The sequence below is a fragment of the Myodes glareolus genome, chromosome 7 (assembly GCF_982192425.1).
Source record: "Myodes glareolus chromosome 7, mMyoGla1.1, whole genome shotgun sequence".
Taxonomy (NCBI): Eukaryota; Metazoa; Chordata; class Mammalia; order Rodentia; family Cricetidae; genus Myodes; species Myodes glareolus.
Genome location: NC_142032.1, coordinates 97,123,869 through 97,142,355, shown reverse-complemented (window position 1 = coordinate 97,142,355; position 18,487 = coordinate 97,123,869). Strand labels below are relative to the sequence as shown.

General features: G+C 41.6%; 1 protein-coding gene across 3 annotated transcripts in view; it reads left to right on the top strand.

Moving 5' to 3' along the window:
* Positions 1 to 18,487, top strand: part of Syt9 (synaptotagmin 9) — a 157,620-nt gene that overhangs the window by 52,352 nt on the left and 86,781 nt on the right. For all 3 annotated transcript variants that reach the window (XR_015003014.2, XM_048426571.3, XM_087908588.1), the window contains exon 3: positions 7,007 to 7,553. Coding sequence is in view for 2 of the 3 variants with exons in the window: in XM_048426571.3 (XP_048282528.2) it covers positions 7,007 to 7,553 (547 nt within the window). In the remaining variant the exon portion in view is untranslated. The remainder of the gene's footprint in view (positions 1 to 7,006; positions 7,554 to 18,487) is intronic.

Below are 18,487 nucleotides of genomic sequence, written 5' to 3'. Positions count from 1 at the left end.
CTCAATGCTGTCAGCTACACATGCCTCCCCGGCTCCCTGAGGTATCTGAACTTGTTCTCGCCTAGAGTCCCTGGCACACGCTGTTCCCTCAGCCACTGGTGATTTTCCTGTCCCTGCCAGTGTTAGTGTCCCAGCTTAAACGTTCCTGTTCAGGAGGCTTGGGCACCCACCTGAAGGATATGTTCTCTATGCTGCCTCCCACTCCGGCTTCACATGTTTTGTTTTTGCTTCTTCATGACATTCAACTCTATTTCCAAGTTGTCATTTGTTTCTTTATCACCCATCTTTCCTCTGTGAGAACAAACCATATCTGTTTTGTTTCTTTTTCTATGTCTAGTCCCTGGTACAGCTCTAGGAATAGCAGACCTTCTTCTGTGAACAGCTGACAGAACACATTGGCCAGTAACAGCCCACATTTCTCTGACAAGGATGGCAAAGGTCAGAAGTATAGATTACATAGGGCCTTTTGTGGTGTGAGCTGGTCATTTACCTCAGACTTATGCTTATTAGAAGCCTTCCATGTCAACCTTTTAATTTATCTCTGAAGTAAGCAATCCATAGAACCTTAGAAATGCCCTGCAGGGATTAAAGAGGATGATAACCCTGAGCCTTCACAGTTGGACCCCTTTATTGGCGACAACCCAGTAAAGAGTACTGAGGCTGACGTTGTCATGACTCTATGTGACATTCTTATTTTCATGGCTGGGATCGAACCCAGAGTCTCACGCATGCTAGGCAAATGCTCTATCACGGCATTCCATCCCCAGCTCTAGGTGGCATGCTTCTAGTAAGTCCTATTTTGGTATTGAGAACAAAAAGATTTTGCATTATTCTTATAGTTATTTCTTTGGATTTAATAAACGGATGATTTTGAAAATGGAAGTTGCCTAGACCTCACTGAATTCCCATGAAACCCCAAAGCTATATTTAAATGCATATTTCCCTGCTAGTAATTATAAGAAACTGTTTTATTCATGGCAATAATGCATTTACTGTACATAAATATGCACATTAAGCATCTGTTATGAGAAAAATTCTATAGTGGGTACCAATATCTTTTCTAACAGGCAAAGAACTCTCTCCTCAAAAGGCCCCAAAGAAGGTCACAAATCACACAGGTTGGAATGTTCAAATCCTTATAGGCTAATCTGGTAGGAATGCCAGATCTGTGGGATCTGTGGAGCCTAGGCACCGGGACTAATTCAGGCCTGCAGTGGTGAAGGCATGTCTGTCTAATCTGGGTACACTTGGGGTTGGAATGAGATAGTTGATAAGAACTGTATAAGAAAGAAAATGTATCTGAAAGTGACATCAAGGTTTTGAGCCTGGGTGACTTGGGAATGGGTGGGAGGGGAAAAGCCACACTTCTAAGTATCTACTGGCTCCAAGCAGATCCCTTCATCTTTACAACGTCATTCTTGAGAGAAGTCTGAAAACCTCAGATTGCCACACCTCCTTCCCTTGCAGTGTGTTGATGTATCTCCCCTGTCTAGGGTATCTCTTGTCTGTACCATTAAGAATAAGCAACTCTTCTCTCCATTAAACAGAGTATCAGGGGAGACTGGGGCCTTGTCGCACTATTTCTTTACTTTGTTGCCCACAAAGGTAGTTCGGAAGTTCAGTTTGCTTTCCCCTTTCCTCCCTTTGGTCCCTGGAGCTTGTGGGGAAAGTAAATAACGTTTCATCTCTGAGATGAGGTCACCAAGATGAAGGAACATAGAAGAGTGTATCCATGGTTGCTCAGGAAATAAGAAATGGGTCCTAAGCACTGGATGCTATGTACAGTAGGCTTAGCAAGGGGCTTTGGAGAAAGCTACTGGGAACACAGAGCTGAACATCCTCCCGAGAGAGCTGGGACCATGTTGAAAATTCAGTTGTTTTTCTTTGAGGTCTCCAGTATTATTCAGAATACAGCTGGGGCAAAGCCAACTCAACTTTTCTTCCTAGTTTTCTGATCCAGAGCTTCTTTATCCTGTAGTCCGTACTTATTCCCACCTGTTAGACTTCAGCGCTCTTGTAGAACTGTGTCTTCACCTCCCAGGCCAGTTGTCACCTTCAGGACCTGGACTGCACTGTTTTCTTTCTCCGCACCTTTTCATCCACTGTCTGTCTGTCCACATTCTTGTCTGTTAAATTGCAGTAAAGTCCCGTCTCCTTTCTAATGAAAACGATTGGCCCTGGGGGTGATACTTCCGGGACTGATCTTAGGGCTGGATGTGGTTAGTTTACCTTAAAGGAAAGGGGAGGAAGAAAAGCCCCTTTGCCCTGAGAGTTCTTTCCCCACTTGCCTTAGGCTTGGGCTCAGTCCAAGGCTCAAATTCCTTCAGACATAGAAATGTGTTTGCTAGTATTTTACAGAAAAACTGTTCTACAAACTGAGTATCTTTGAATGCAGACATCTTCGACGCTCAGCTAAGGTCTGGGATAGCCAAGGGCAGTCTTTAAGTTGTTTTCCTTGCCGCCTCCATGAAGAGAAATAGCATCTTCTGGCCCTGAAAGACTCAGACCTGGAGAGAGCTGAGAGCTGCAACCCTGGCAACCAGCTTCTCAGAGTCCGCAAGGCTTGTTTACAAAGGAAAAGAATTGTCTCTCAATTCCTGGACCCATCATTCTTGGAACTTACCTTTTCCTCCTCATGTTTGTGTGTGAGTGCATGCGTGCGCATGTGTGTGTGTGTGTGTGTGTGTGTGTGTGTGTGTGTGTGTTTCATTAAGATTATTTTATGTGTTTGAGTGTTTGACTTCCTGTATGTTTGTTCACTACACATGTCTTTGGTACCCACAAAAGAAGAGGATGCTGGATCCCCTAGAACTGGAGTTACAGATGGTTGTGAGTCACAGCAGGGGATCGAGGAACTGTACTCTTCAAGTGCAGCAAGTGCTTTCAACCTCTGAGCCATCTCTTCATTCACTATGTGCATTAAACCCTGAGTACAGTACTCCTCAGACCTACTCGGAAGACTGTATTTCAGACAAATTCCTCCTACCACAGTCACTAAATGTTACAGTGTCATGCAGAGACACTACAATTCTAGACCCTCCCTAAGGAACCTCTCGTTTACTATACTGTACTGTACTGGTGTGGGTCGTGTGGGTCAGAACATTGTCGTCTGTCTTTTCTATTTGTTTTAGACTTGCCTCTTCTCCTACTTCCATCTGAGTACCCCATGAGAGCTATGGGATATTGATTTTCCATTTCCTTTACCTCATCTTCTCCTCTGTGTCTCCAGGGCAGTCTTCCTGCTCTGATTTCAGCCCACAGAGTGCTGTCAGTTATGCAGGGAAGCTGTGAGTTATACCGCTTCTCTGGTTCCTTGGACCTCTCTATTCTATGTGTATGCCACTCAGACACAGAGACACACATCCAGAGACACATACATACACACAGATATACACACAAACACGTATGCACACACAGAGACACAGAAAGATAGGCACACATGAGCTCATAGAAACAGAGACGTATATGACATATTTGCAATATATACACACACACAGATTTAATCTACTACTCTTCAGTGAGATTCAACTGTTTTCCCACTAGCAATCTTGGAGAGAAATTTTAGCAGGCATGAATTAACATGTATTTGTCGTGCAATAATATTCATATTTGTGACTGATTTTTATTATCTAGAGAGAAAGTGTATGTGTGATTTTTTTAGGATATTTAGAGAGAGTGTATGTGCATGCATACATGCTTCTCTCTCTCTCTCTGTGTGTGTGTGTGTGTGTGTGTATACCATGTACATGTGTGGTACCTGAAGAGGTCAGAAAAGGGTATTAGAGCCCCTGAAACTAGAGTTACAGAAGATTATTGGCTGCAACATGGGTGCTGGGAATCGAACCCAGGTCCTCTGCAAGACAGCCAGTGCTCTTAACCACTGAGCCACAGCTCCATCCCCTCAACTCAGATTTTTGTATGTTCAAAGCAAGCCCTTTACTGATGCAATTTGTTTTAGAATTTGGAATAAGGAGCTTCCTGCACATTCTCAGGGAACGAGATTTTGCTTCTGCCTCTGAAGCACAAATGTCTCCATAATGCCCTCTCCAGCCCATTCCCTTTGCCATCTGGCTATCCCTGTGGTTAGGAAGAGCTAAACATGTAATATTAATCTCTCCAGATTTCTTGTCTAAGAGAACAGGTATGTTGAGCAGAATGTACTTCACTGCTAAGAAGGCAACTCTGTTTATCTTAAATTTAAATTAAAATGTGTTCCTCCGTATGATAGTTCCACAGACATGGGTGCAGACAAAAATTTTTTCTGTGATGACTCTTCATCCAGAGCTATAAAAGCATGAAGGTATCCTGCTATGCACACAGTCTACTTAGCAGAAACCCAGCAAGAGTGTGGCACAGTGCTGCTCAGACTCGAGTCCTGAGTAGAAGCACTCTGACTGTCTCCGAGAAGGAGTCTCATGTATCCCACACTGGCTTCCAACTTGCCATGTAGTCAAGCATGATCTTGAATTTGTGAGCTTACTAACCTCTACCTCTGAGTGTTAGGGTGATAGGCATGCCCCACCGTACCCAACTTTAAGTTGTGCTGAAGATTGGACCCAGTGCTTGGCATGTGATAGGCAAGCGCTCTATCCACTGAACCGTATCCCAAGGCCATATCCAGTGTCTATCAAGAGAGCTACTTTATTTCATAAACAGTACCACTAACTATGATCGCCTGTTAGTGCCACCAACTAGTCCTTAGCCAGAATGGAATAAAATAGCTTAATTAACCGCAGTATGGACTTCTGAATCTAACTTGGAAAAAAAGAGGAAGAGCAGATAGACATGGGACTGATACCCTCATCTCTTCTGGTTTCTGTCTAGGGCAGGATGATTGTTAATCTGTGCCAGTCCCTCTTGCACACAAAGGCCAGCAGGGCGAGCTTAAAGCTCTGTTCTTGCTCCACAGTGGCTCCACTTCTGGATAAGGGAGTGACCTGGCTACACTAATGGACAGCCAGCTTGGCCACTTAAAAGCATCTCCTGCCTCTCTGACCTCCTCTAAATCACCTTTAACACTGTGGATGTCTCTAGAAGGAATCATAATCTGCAGCAGTGCCTGCGGACTGTACAGCCTTTGTATGCTTGGGAAATTCTGTACCTGGGATATGTCTGCTTGCTGTGCGCTGCGTTGAGTGACAGGTACAAGCTGGCAGTTCTGTGACAGCAATCTTGGGCTGCTATGTGGGTGATTAGTGATCAGGGCGCTATGTTAGGATGCATCAGGATGTCTGCGTGACAACATCTGAGCTATAAAAAGGAGAATGATTTAAAACATGTTTTGGGTCTATAGATCACATTTTTACATGGTTATTTCATGAGGGAGTCTCAAGGAAGGGAAGGGGAGGGGAGGGGAGGGGAGGGGGAAATGTGAATGTTTGCTCTGCCCCTCCAACTAGTCACTAGTCCCTTAGGGATAGCTCAGCTGTCTCTATTGCTTTCCACTAGGGACACTATTTTAATTCAGGTTAAGACTGACTATTTAGCATATAGAATGCACTCTGAGTTAAAAACAACAAAAAGTAACCTTTAGTACAGTCTTATTCTAGTCCTGTTGATGGAGACCTATAATGGCAGCTAATGGGGCCTACCAGAGGCTAAAGCAGAAGGATCACACTTCAAGGCCTACGTGGCCTATAGAGTGAGTGTAAGAATAGCCAGAGAAACTTTGAGAGCTTGTCTCAAAGGAAAAAGAAAACTGGGATCTTAGAAGTCAGTTCATGGAGCATCTATGGAGCAGGTAGGAGGCCCTGTGTTTGTTCCTGAGCACCACATAGAAAGCAGTTCAACAAATGACCAGCCATATGTGTAATGATTGCTTCTTTCCCCTTGTGAGGACCAGTTCAGATGAGACAGGATTTAAAGGAAACATTAGGGAAACTTCTGTCTCACAGTTTAGAGGTGAAGACTGACTCCATTAGCAAAGTCTAATTTGCTAATATCAGGATCTAGCCTTCCTTAATTTATCTCTAATTTATGGTAGCTCATCTTTAATTTTTTTTCTCAATGGTGTTTATTTCAGAAGCGAAGCCTCTGGGGCATAGAGAAATGTGTCAGCACTTAGAGTACTTGCTGCACTTTCAGAGGACTGGTTGGGGCCAGCAGCCATACTGGGTAGATGACAACAACCGGCAATTCTAGGTCAAAGGATGTGACACCCTCTTCTTCTGGCTTTTCTGGACACCCTTAGACACGTGTCCACACATACAAATGATACATTTTTAGAAAGAAACCTCTCACTTGTTGATAACCCCTGTGGAACAACAGACAGTGTCTTCTCTGTCCTGACACAGGCCCCAGTCACAACAGCACAATCCCTCGCAAGCAGCCATAGCCCTGAGCTGTCAATCTTTACAATAGTGAAAACCTCTGTTTTCACAATGAAATAATTTTTCTGAACCAGTAAGAATTTGTGTCCTTATAAAGCTATAAACCAGTAGTAGATAATTTCATGTAATATAGAGAAAGATGTCTTTAGTTTGGTTTGGTTTTTGCAGCCTGGGCTGGCTATGAACTCAGTGGTAACATTGCATCTCTGCCTCCCAAGTGCTAGAATTACAGGCGTCAGCCACCACCACACCTAGATTGAGAAATATCCATTCTTTCTAGCATGACACATAGCCAATTATTTTGGCGATATTATCTAAAGGTGAGTAATTTTCTTCATCAAGAAGCTTGTTCATGCAAATCTTCACCAGCCAGATAGGCTCTAATGTACATTAGACCATTTAGAAAGTACATGCAAACCTTTAACACTCTTTGGGTCACATGTTCTTAAGTTCGTTTCCTGATACCAAGCCTCAAATTTTAGCCTACAGCTGTAGGAAGCAGCTTTGCTCACGTCAGTCCCATGATGAACATTTTGAGTTTAGGACAAAAAGACAAAGACCAATAGAGATAAGACACTTCTCAAAACGTAACAGCACACTGACATTCCAGGCACAAGTTTCTGAAAGACAGACAGCAAATGAGGTTATAACTCTGCTGTGTCTGCTCTTCATTTAAGGCACAACTCAATCCGAAGACAACTCAACCTGTCGAACCCGGACTTTAATATCCAGCAGCTTCAGAGGCAAGAGCAGTTGACTGGGATTGGTAGAATTAAACCAGAATTATATAAGCAGAGGTCACTGGACAATGACGACGGGAGGAGGAGTAACAGCAAAGCTTGTGGGAAACTGAACTTCATTTTAAAATATGACTGTGACTTGGAACAGCTTATCGTGAAGATACACAAAGCCGTCAATCTGCCTGCCAAGGACTTCTCTGGGACTTCAGATCCTTATGTCAAGATCTACCTGCTTCCTGATCGGAAAACAAAACACCAGACTAAAGTTCACAGGAAGACCCTGAACCCTGTATTTGATGAGGTGTTTTTATTTCCTGTTCCCTACAATGACCTTGAAGCACGGAAGCTTCACTTCTCTGTATATGACTTTGACAGGTTCTCTCGCCATGACTTGATTGGTCAAGTGGTGGTGGACCACTTCTTCGACTTGGCTGATTTCCCCAGGGAGTGCATTCTTTGGAAGGATATCGAGTATGTCACTAACGTGAGTCTAGCATTCCTTTGTTTGTGGTGGAGGGATTGCTTTTTAGTTTTCAGGGAAACCTACTGCTTACGTATTTCTCTAGACGCTCTTTGTGTGTCTGGAGCGATAGGTTTTTAAACAACATTGATTTTGCTATATACAAGAATAATTTGCAAAACCTATGAAGGAATCACCTTTCCTGTTCTCTGTCAGTCCTCACAACATATTCTTGAGAGCTAGCTCAGGTTCTACTAACCGAGCCCCAGCATCCTTTTCCCTGTATTGTATAGCTGACAGTCCATCGCCTGATTGGCAGCACCCAGTCCATGCCTGGGTTCTGCTACTGGTTCGGCAGTGCTTTGAGGATCAGATCCTCAATTTTAACCCTGAGCCTGGGAGTGCTTAAGAATCCTGAGCACTGTAATTTCAAACATAAAACTCATTAATTAAAATGATAAGAAAGCCAGTCTGAAAAGATGGCTAAACTGTTACACAGATGGTCAGGTTTCATGTCAGACTTAGAGAGGGGGCAGAGAATCTATATGGCCATGTTTGCATTTCGGTGGCACCGCATGGGATGCTTTTACTCCAGTTGCATCCTTGACACTCCCTGCTGAGCCTTTCTGAAGCTTTAGCCTGAGCAAAACTGGACTTTCTCAGGGAACTGATGCTTTCAGGAAGCCTGGTCAGATTCCCTGAGGTGCCTTTTCTTGAGCCCAGAGTTGCCCTCCTCACCTTCACATCACTATCTGGCTCAGGCACTGATTCAACTTGAATTAAGCCTTGAGGGAATGAAAGACTCACTCTGCTAAAGAAGAGGACCCACAAATCTTTACCCTAGAACCAAATAGCCACACTGTACTCTTCAGGCCTCAGATATATTTATGATCTGGGGCCTTCCTCACACCTTAAAAGTTCCCTGCACATGCCCTAAAGTACCTGTGCCAAGTTTGTCATGATATTTAATCTATGTAAGGAAAGTGTGGCCAAGGTCATGATGGCTCCATCTTCATGTCTGGAAGGAGGAGAAGGTGTAGAGAATAGCTGTTGATAAAACTAGAGTGATTTGGGATGTTGTGAAAGGAGAAGACCTCTTCACCTTGAGAAAGTATACCATTTGTAAACTCAAAAATGGATGCTGGGGAGAGCAAGGATTATCTTCAAGTCCCAGCTGCCAATATCAGAAGGCAACTGAGAAGGCTTAAACAAATGAAATAGAAAGGATGTTCATCATAGGGAAGATTTATTGTCTCCAAATAGCACCTCCTGGGCCTTTTAACAAATTTCTATGGGTAGAGAAGCCAACCATGATGATGAGCCCTGATGAAGTCTGATCTCAGGCTTGGGTAAGGAGGCCTTGTTCACACCATCCAGACAGACTCTTAGTAAGGTTCCGACATGAAGAGTCATCAACTAGCCAGAGAAGTTCTAGGAAGCTCAGTGGGATCCTGGATGTTCCCATCTAGGTGTTTTATAAAGAGAGCATCAGCCTGTGCCCAGAGGCTGATCACAGTCCAGGTGAGGCAGGTCCCTGGTGGAAACATCTCCTTATTCCTGTGGGACAGGAATAGGGTATCAGGCTGCAGAGATCTTCTAGCTATGAGATTAATACCATTGTGGCCTTTTTCCAGAACTAAAAGTTTCTAGATCATTGTTGGAAAATGCTGGATGGCAAAAGAGTTAAGAATAATGTGTGGCTCATCATGAAACATTTACCCAGGCTTTAGGATGTCCGTGGGAGAAGGGATGTGTTGTGAGTGGAATTACAGAGTCTTTCATAATCTGCCTTATATTGTTTGATGTGACTGTGCCAGAAACTGAGAACAGAGATTCTTTTTTAAATTTTTTTTATTTTTTATTGATTTTATTGAGCTATACATTTTCTCTGCTCTCCTCCCTTCCTTTTCCCTCCCCTCCCTTTAGCCCTCTCCCATGGTCTGCATGCTCCCAATCTACTCAGGAGGTCTTGACTTTTTCTACTTACCATGTAAATTAGATCCATGTGTGTCTCTTTTAGGGCCCTCATTATTGTCTAGGTTCTCTGGGATTGTGAGTTTGTAGGCTGATTTTCTTTGCTTTATGCCTAAAAACCACTTATGAGTGAGTACATATGATATTTGTCTTTCTGGGTCTAGGTTACCTCACTCATTGTGATGTTTTCTAGATCCATCCATTTGCCTGCAAATTTCATGATGTCATTATTTTTTTTTCTGCTGTGTAGTACTCCATTGTGTAAATGTACCACATTTTGCTTATTCATTCTTTGGTCGAGGAGCATTTAGGTTGTTTCCAGGTTCTGGCTATGACAAACAATGCTGCTATGAACACAGTTGAGCACATGTCCTTGTGGCATGATTGAGGATCTTTTGGGTATGTACCCAAAGATGGTGTTGCTGGGTCTTAAGGAAGTTTAATTTCCTAATTTTCTGAAAAATCGCCATACTGATATCCAAAGGGGCCATACCCATTTTCACTCCCACCAGCAATACAGGTTCACTAAGACTTTGCTTTAACAATGCAGAAGCATGAAATGCCATGTGTATAATATATGCCAGCAGAACAATGAGAAAATAGTTAAATAAGCAGGCATGAAACCACCAGCGTGAAGAAGAGCCCATACCCATACTTTTACCCTTGGTGTTCTGTTCCCATAGTGTCTTCCACTACCCTGAATTTTACTTACATTGTGATAAGTGTGTGTGTGTGTGTGTGTGTGTATGTGTGTGTGTGTTGAAATTTTGTTCCTACTTTTCATAGCTCTTCTTTGACTTACCAATTTTTTATGCTCAACATTAATTATAACATTTAACAATAGAGAAGTATGCAGTGGATGTGGTTTCATACTATACAACATTTTATTATTCTAACTTATGACAAATAAATATTCTTTTTGGAAGGATTTTATTGATTGATTTTTATTTTATGGGTAACTATTTTGGTTGCATGTATGTTTGTGCCTGGGTACCTATGAAGGCCAGAAGGGTGTCAGAACTGGGGGTACAGGCAGTTGAGAGTCACTATGTGGGTCCTGGAAACTGAACCTGGGGCCTCTGCAAGAACAATAAGTGTTCTTAACTATGGAAACATGGTTCCAGCCCTAGCATTCTTACATTGATGACATTGAGGTTATTAATTGCTTGTGATTCAGAATAGAATAACAGGATGGTTTTATGTTTGTATAATAGTTCACATGTACCACAGTTTTTTAGAGTGTATTCCCTGTTGAAGTTAAGATGTTCAGCATTTCCAAGTAGTTACAAGGCCATTTCCATGGTGGCTCCTCAAATAGATGCCCCTGCTGGTGAGATGTCACCATTCCCAGTGCTCCACTTTCTCACCAACTCTTGCTCTCCTCCTGCTGGTTAGGGTGTATTTGTGCCCATGTGAAGTAGTGTATGACTGCTTTCTTCGTGGCTGCAAGGTTGACCATATTTTTAATGTGTTTATTTGTCTTCCTTGTGAGATGCTTATGTTGCACACTCTTCTGCTGTTTTCTCTTCCATGACAATCTAAGTTATTTGTGTAGTTTGGATGCAAGCCTTTGTTAGCTACATGTGCTGTAGATCCTGTCAGTTTATGGCAGTGTGTATACTAACTCTGTGATGTCTTATTGTGATTTTTATTTGTGTGTGGAGGGTTGAATAAATATTTCCATTTGCCAACTGTGGAGGTCAAAGGACAACTTTGGGGAGCTGGTTCTTGCTTTATATCTATTAGATAGAGCAAGGTCTCTTTGGTTTTGTGCCTAAGCTTCAAACTCTAGGCCTCTAGGTTAGTCTGCCTTTGAGCCTGTCTCCCATCTTATTGTAGGAGTGTTGAGACTGCATACACCTTCAAACTACACGTGTTACCAATTACTCTTATTCCATAATGCACCTTCTTTTAGTTCAGTTTTAACTGATACTTGATTTTTTGCATAATTTTTAGAGCTGTATTGTCAAACATAAAAAAATCTTTCTTTTAGTATCTTAAACCATCAGTATAAGAACCAGATCAAAGGAAACTATAGTTTTGTTTTTAAAGTTAGAGTTTCTCCCTTTCATTTTCAGCTTGTTTTAACCATATGCTGATACAGTTCTGTAGTCTTCCCAGGGACGCTGAATCCTCACTTCAGCTGAAAGTATTTCTAAGAAGCATTTGTTCAGCTCTGTCATGGCATTACCTGTTATGTTCCAGAGGCATTGGGTAAAGCATTTGCCTAGTATGAGCAAGGGTTCATTCTTATCTCATTATGGAGTATGTGAAATCTATGGGGCGGGTTGCTGATGTGGGATGTCCTTTTGTATACGTGTTGCTTTTATTGCTTGATGAATAAAGCTGTTTTAGCCAATGGCTTAGCAGAGTAAAGCCAAACACGAAGGAGAGAGAGAGAGAGAGAGAGAGAGAGAGAGAGAGAGAAGGTGGAATCAGGGAGACACCATGTAGCTGTCAAAGGAGAAAGAAGCTGAATCCTTATACTGCTACATAGATTAATAGAAATGGGTTAATTCAAGATGTAAGAGCTAGCTAAAAATATGCCTGAGTAATTGGCCGAACAGTATTGTAATTAATATAGTTCCTGTGTGATTATTCAGGACTAAGTGGTTGGGAAACAAAAGAGCAGTTTCTGCCTACAGCTTACAGAAGTACATATCTCTGTATTGACAGCTTTCTTTCCATTTATGTAGTCTTTAGTTGAAGCCTACCCTCAGACTTTGTGGTTTTCCTGCATAAAGTTCTTGCTAGACTCTTGTTGAATTTATTGTTAGCTATGCCTTTTTGTTACCTTCAGTGATAACTTCTAAAATAGCATTTTCTGACTACTATAGATATATAAGTGAAATTTTGTATGTTTCCCTTGTAAAATTCTCAATTCTTATAGGTGCTGCTGAATTTTAATTAATCTGTAAATAATCACTTATATATGAATTCTGATGGCTTTCCTGCTTCCTGATCTATCGTATTTATATCTTATACTACTATTTTGGTTTTGTTGTCATTTGTTAATATATAAACTATGTCATCCAGTAGAGTATAAACTAGTAAATATGGGAGCAAACATCTTTGACTTCTTGCATATTTTAGACAGAATGTCTTTACATTCCTAGAGAGTATGGTTTTTCCTAGAGGAATTCTGTGGGTACCTTCATCATATTCAGGATGCAGTCCTCTGCCAAGGATGATATCTCACACCATTCTAGCGTGCAAGAAACTGACGCAAGAGAATTACAAATCTGAAGCCACCATGAGCTGCATAGGAAAACCCTGTCTCAAATAAAAAGTCTGTCATTGTTCCTAGTGGACTGAGTTACATCAGAAAGCATGTCCCTCTCTCAAATGCTGTAATTTTGAGAGACCCTTTAATCTACCATTATGGTCAATTATAGTTTTCTAATTTTCACTAATCCCATAACCCCACATTCATCCAAACTTGCTCTGACGTGTTGTCTTTTTCCGTATGCTGCAGAGTTCATCTTGCTGATGTGTTCTACATTGTTGCATGTGAATGGTTCATGAAGTTCTCCTTGTGTGCTGTTCTTGTTTGCTCTAAGAGCAAGGTAGTTTTTACTTCATCACCTTAGTTGGAGGAGTATTCCTTCCAGTCATTCTTGCTTGGTGCTTCTGGAGACCTTGAAGTTTTTACTTCTCTCTCCACACTGGAGAGACGCCCACCCTTGCTGTCTGGCATCTCCTGAGGATCAGATCACAAGGAAGTGAGGAGAGTGAGACTGGGAGGTCGGTCTGTTTCTTGGAATGTCCTTAGATTAGCCATAACCTCCTTTCAACCCTGCTTCTCCAAAATGTGTCTTCGTTTTAAGATTATTTTTTGAAGGTTACTTTTCAGGAAATAAAAATTTAGGAGAATAAAACTAACTCTCTGTTCCTTTGATTTGGGCAACGTGAAGCTATCATTCCATGGTTTCCTAACTTCCTTTTTAAAGTCAATATTTAGTGTGCCATTTTACTTTGCATGTCAATTTTCCTTTTTTTATTGCTCTCCAGATCTTCCCTTCCTCCTTAGTGTTCTATACTTTATTTATAACATTGCTAATTGGGCATTTCTTTTTGTTTATCCTGGTTGGGATATAGTCCTGAGTCTGAGCATCTTTTCTCAAATCAGTTCTAGAAAATTTTCAGCCACTTTTTTTCATTATTTAAACATTTTGTATTTGTCTAATTTATTTGATTACCTTTCCCCCCTCAATATACTATCCTTTTCTTTTATACATTCATATACAAACCCATATATAGGTACTATACATGTATAAATGTATACATGAATGTATCTCACAGTTTCATGTGTATTTCCTTTTGTGTTTGGTTCCTCATGGCTCCAATTGAAATCTAGGCAGCCCTGGCTCTTTTCCTTGGTATTTCTATTGGCTAACAACTCTTCAGGTCTTACTGCCTATTTTATTTGTAACTATAAATTTGTCTGGCTTAAAACTTTACAGAAATTTCAATGTGTGCATTTAAAATACATTCCTTCAACCATGATTGAAGATTGTGTCTTTAAGATGTCAAGATGTCCAATTTAAGCTAAATGCTGAGCTTTAGAGCTTTGAGTGGTGGGCAGTTTGTATTATCAGTTGGAAACTGGTTATAGCAATGGTTTTCCTCCTTTTTCTAGATGAAGTCCATGACAGGATATATCCTCACTATCTACTGTTTCAGTCATCTTAAACAGTGTGACTCTCGGGCTTTAGGAACCAAGCCTTAGGCAGGACTGACAGTCCTTTGAATCCCAGGAGCTAAACCCTAGAGCACATTCCACTCCTTCCATCCTCCAGGGCTTACTTATGTCTGTGGATTCAGAGTTATTGTTTCTGGTCACTGAAAAATTCTATTTCTTCCTCATTAGCTCTGCAGCACACTGAGAAGGATTTTATAAGCTAGTGTTATTACTTACCTGCAGGAGTTTCTGTGAATATTTGCCTTTATGCTGGGAACTGCCATCCTGCTTGAAGACTGATTTTAAAAAATGCTTCTTTTTTGCTTATACTAACTGAATATATATTTATTATGTTCGTTTTACCATCTAATAAAACTATACAAATCCTACGATATAAACTTTTAATTTGTCAGGTCAACCTTAGAAGGATGCCCCAGTAAGAGATTGAGCCAGGGATTTATAACTGGACAGCAGCTGAGTGGGAATTGGGATTCCTCTGCAGCGGTCACTCCGTTTAGTTCACATGATGGACTATGTCGGTTTACCTCTGTGTCCTCTTTGCCTGCTAACTCCACCAAGCTCTTGTGTCCCATCTTAAAGATTGAACGTTCTAAATCCTGGATTGGGAAAAGTCTTCCTGTATTTCTTTTCCCTGTCACTCTGTACTTCAACCATTACATATACTGTTTTCTTCTGTGCATTTGTTCAGCTGTATTTCTTCCTGGTCAACTATGATGTTAAATGCGAAAACCAACTTGTTCTTGACTGGTTCCCTGCCTCCATGATAGTGTCTAAAAATAAAGTCTATACGTTTGTTTTTATGAACTAGGATCTCACTTTGTAGACCAGGCTAGCCTAGCACTGGTAATCCCCTGATTCAGCCTCCTGAGTATTGTGATTGCGGGTGTGTACCGCATGATAACTCAAGTCCATCTTTTATCTTACTAAAATAGTGGATCAAATGAAGTTCCTGTGAAGGCTGCGTGCGGTCAGGCTCTGGGGATTCTGGACTTGAAGGTGTTATGTAGAGGTAAACCCACGAACCAGTTAATCTCTGTTAAGTTTTTATGCCTTTGCAGAGAGTGTGAGCTTCATAAATATTCACATTAAAATAAAACTTAATCTTCCTATTTTCCTAGACAAAATAGAATTGAAATTATTGAATTAAAAAAATGATGGGTTTTGATCTCAGCCATGGAAATCAGATCAGTAATAATATAATGGACCGTGGGGGAGATTTTCCTTAGTCACGAGAGAGAGGGCAGATCCTGGCAGGAGGTTTGGTGCTCAGCAGAAACAGTGACTCCAGACCCATGCTCCTGGCATTTATTACTGGCTCAAAGGCAAACAGGCCTGGGACACATCAGAAATCCTTCTTGGTGCTCTGCTTCTTAGCTGGTGACTCAGAGGTTTTCTGTGGTGTGCTCAGACTCTTCCTAAGAGAGGATGTCACAGATCTTACCTGGTGACGGCAGAAGTTAGGAGAACCCCACTCTGCCAACATGGATAGATTGCATTCAGAAAGGGGCATGCTACAACATAGGTCATTAAGTAATAGATACTTTAAAGCCTATATTTTCGTTAAATTTTACTTACTAAGCCATTTTCATTGGGAATTTCCCATGAGCATCAGACCACTTCCAGATCTGAGAGCAATGGGTATGTAATTCTGCTGAGGCAGGAAAAGATGTCAGGGATGTCTAGTTGTGTGTGTTCTGCATAGCTGAATGCAGGTGAGGTGGGCACTCTCTCCAATCAGAGCTTACTAGTGGGAATGTACATCATCCCATTTTTCTGCAATACACAGGCAATGAACATACGATTTTACAACTGTGTCATATCTGAGGGTATGCTGGTAGATGGTGTCGCCAGGCTGGAGGATGGGACCCGGGGGAGAAAGGATAGCTGACCTGTAGCGTTTGCTGTTTCCTGTGTTGTAGTTACTCCCAGCGAGCCTGATTTCAGGTTGCCAGTGTGACATCACTGAAGGCAAGGTTGAGGGGGAAGATTGGCTTTTCTAGCTGGTTCCAGATGATGACACCAGCTCAGGATATCACCACATGTAGTACTAAACCCCCTAAGCACTGCTCGGTTCACTGATGCAGGAAAGCCCTATAGAAAGCCCTGGTTTGCACTAGCTGCCTGGGAAGCCACGATCCATCTAAGTGGCTCTCAAGAATCTGGCCATTGCTGGGGTCTACTTAGCTGTGTCTCTGAGAATCCACTGACTCTCACTCTGCGTTGTTTTTCTACTCATTACCTATCTCACACATAATCACCCTGCTATTTGAACTACTTAAACGAGAGGCATGGCAGGAAGAGCTGTAGGATGGAGCACTTGAAACAAAGGGAGCGTGAAGCTCCAGGCGTCTTACAGACAGACCTCAGGAGCTTTCATGATAGTATGATTGCTGAAACATAGAAAAGCATCTGACTTTTCAGACCTGTGGCTCATGGCCCCTAAACCCTTTCAGAGGGGTTGCATATCAGATATCCTTCATATCAGATATTTACATTATGATTCATAACAGTGGCAAAATTGCAGTTAAGGAGTAGCAGCAAAATAATTTTGTGGTTGGTTGGGTCACCACAACATGAGGAACTGTATTAAAGGTCTCATCATTAGCAAAGTTGAGAACCTCTGTTTTCGATGGAGTTGTAATGCAGACAGCAGAGTATATCATGCATGCATATGCTTTTTAAATAACAACAAATGAACACTGGCTAGTGCAGAACTTCCCTCAATAAGGAGAATATTATCAGTCTTTTTGCAGCATCCTGTGTGTCCCTTGACTGTCTAAAGCTTTCTTAGAAGTAATCAATATATGTAAGTTTAGTTCCTTTGTTTTTTTTTTAAATAATTTACCATATAACAATAGTGTGCCCAGTTTTTCCTACCTTTGAAATTTATTTGAAAGAAATAACATTCACTATATTATTCTATAAACTATGTTAACTATGATGTTGTATGAATAATTGATGTTATGTGCATAGCATTAGTCTTTTGAACTTAATTGTATTTATATGTTGTTTTGGGTTTTTGTTTGTTTTTTGAGACAGAGTATCTTGGCACACATACTGTCTTTAGTCTGACTGTGGAACTGAGATGACATTGAACACCAGATTCTCCTGTCTCCAACACCCCAGTGTTGGGAATGTAGACAAGAGCCCCCGTGCCTAGCTTTATTTTCTGTAGTGATGTTTTCACAACTGTTGTATGGCGTACCATAATTTATGCAGTTGATACAAAGTTTGTTTATTTTTCTTTTTCAATACAGTGTTTCTCTGTAGCTTTGGAGACTGTCCTGGCACTACCTCTTGTTGACCAGGTTGGCCTAGAACTCAGAGATCTGCCTGCCTCTGCCTCCCGAGTGCTGGGATTAAAGGCATGGGCCACCGTTGCCAGGCTACTTTGTTTCTACTTTAGAAACCATTGCCATTATGTTTTCTTATGCATACTCTACTCAATAGGAGCAAGAATTTGTCCAGTGTATATATCTGGAAATTGTCAAAGAAAATTCTAAAGTGGTGGATTGTACCACCTGCAGCATTTCTCCTTCCATACTGTATTCTCGCCAACACTTAATATTACTACATATTGTGTCTGATACTTTAATCACAAATGGCTTATATTTTATGTGTTGACTATTTTAGTATGTATGGATAAGGACCATTTTGTTATGCGTGTGTGTGTATGTACATGTATGTGATATGTGTACACATGATGTATGTGTAAGTCACAGCACATATGTGTGGTGGGGACAGAGGTCCATGTCAAAAGTCTTCTACTATCACCTACATCCTTATCTTTTCTGAGACGGGGTCTCTCTGTGAACCCAGCACTCACTGATTGACTAGCCTTTTTGTTCAGTGAGCTCCAGGGAGCTGCCTCTCTCTGCCCCTCCCCCATTGTTAGGATCACAGACATGTGTGAACACACAGAGCTTTTACACAAGTGCTAGAGATCCAAACTCAGGTCCTGGTTCTTATGATGCAAACACTTTCCCCCACTGAACTACTCAGTCCCCATTTTGTTAGTCCTTTCCTTTCTCTTGATGTCTCCTGTCACTCCATCTTTATTACTTGTTTGAACATCCTGCAAGAACAGCATCTGAAGGATGCACCTACCAACCTTGTCAAGATCTAAACAGAGCACAGTTGCGTGACAGAAAGATGGCAAAGGGGCAAGAAGATGAGGATCCAGAAGGGACTGTGTCCCACATCACCTCTGTAGTGGAGGGACATGATGGGAATGTTGAGAAGAGACCCGATTACCTCTCCCCTCATCCCGTCTCCTACCCTA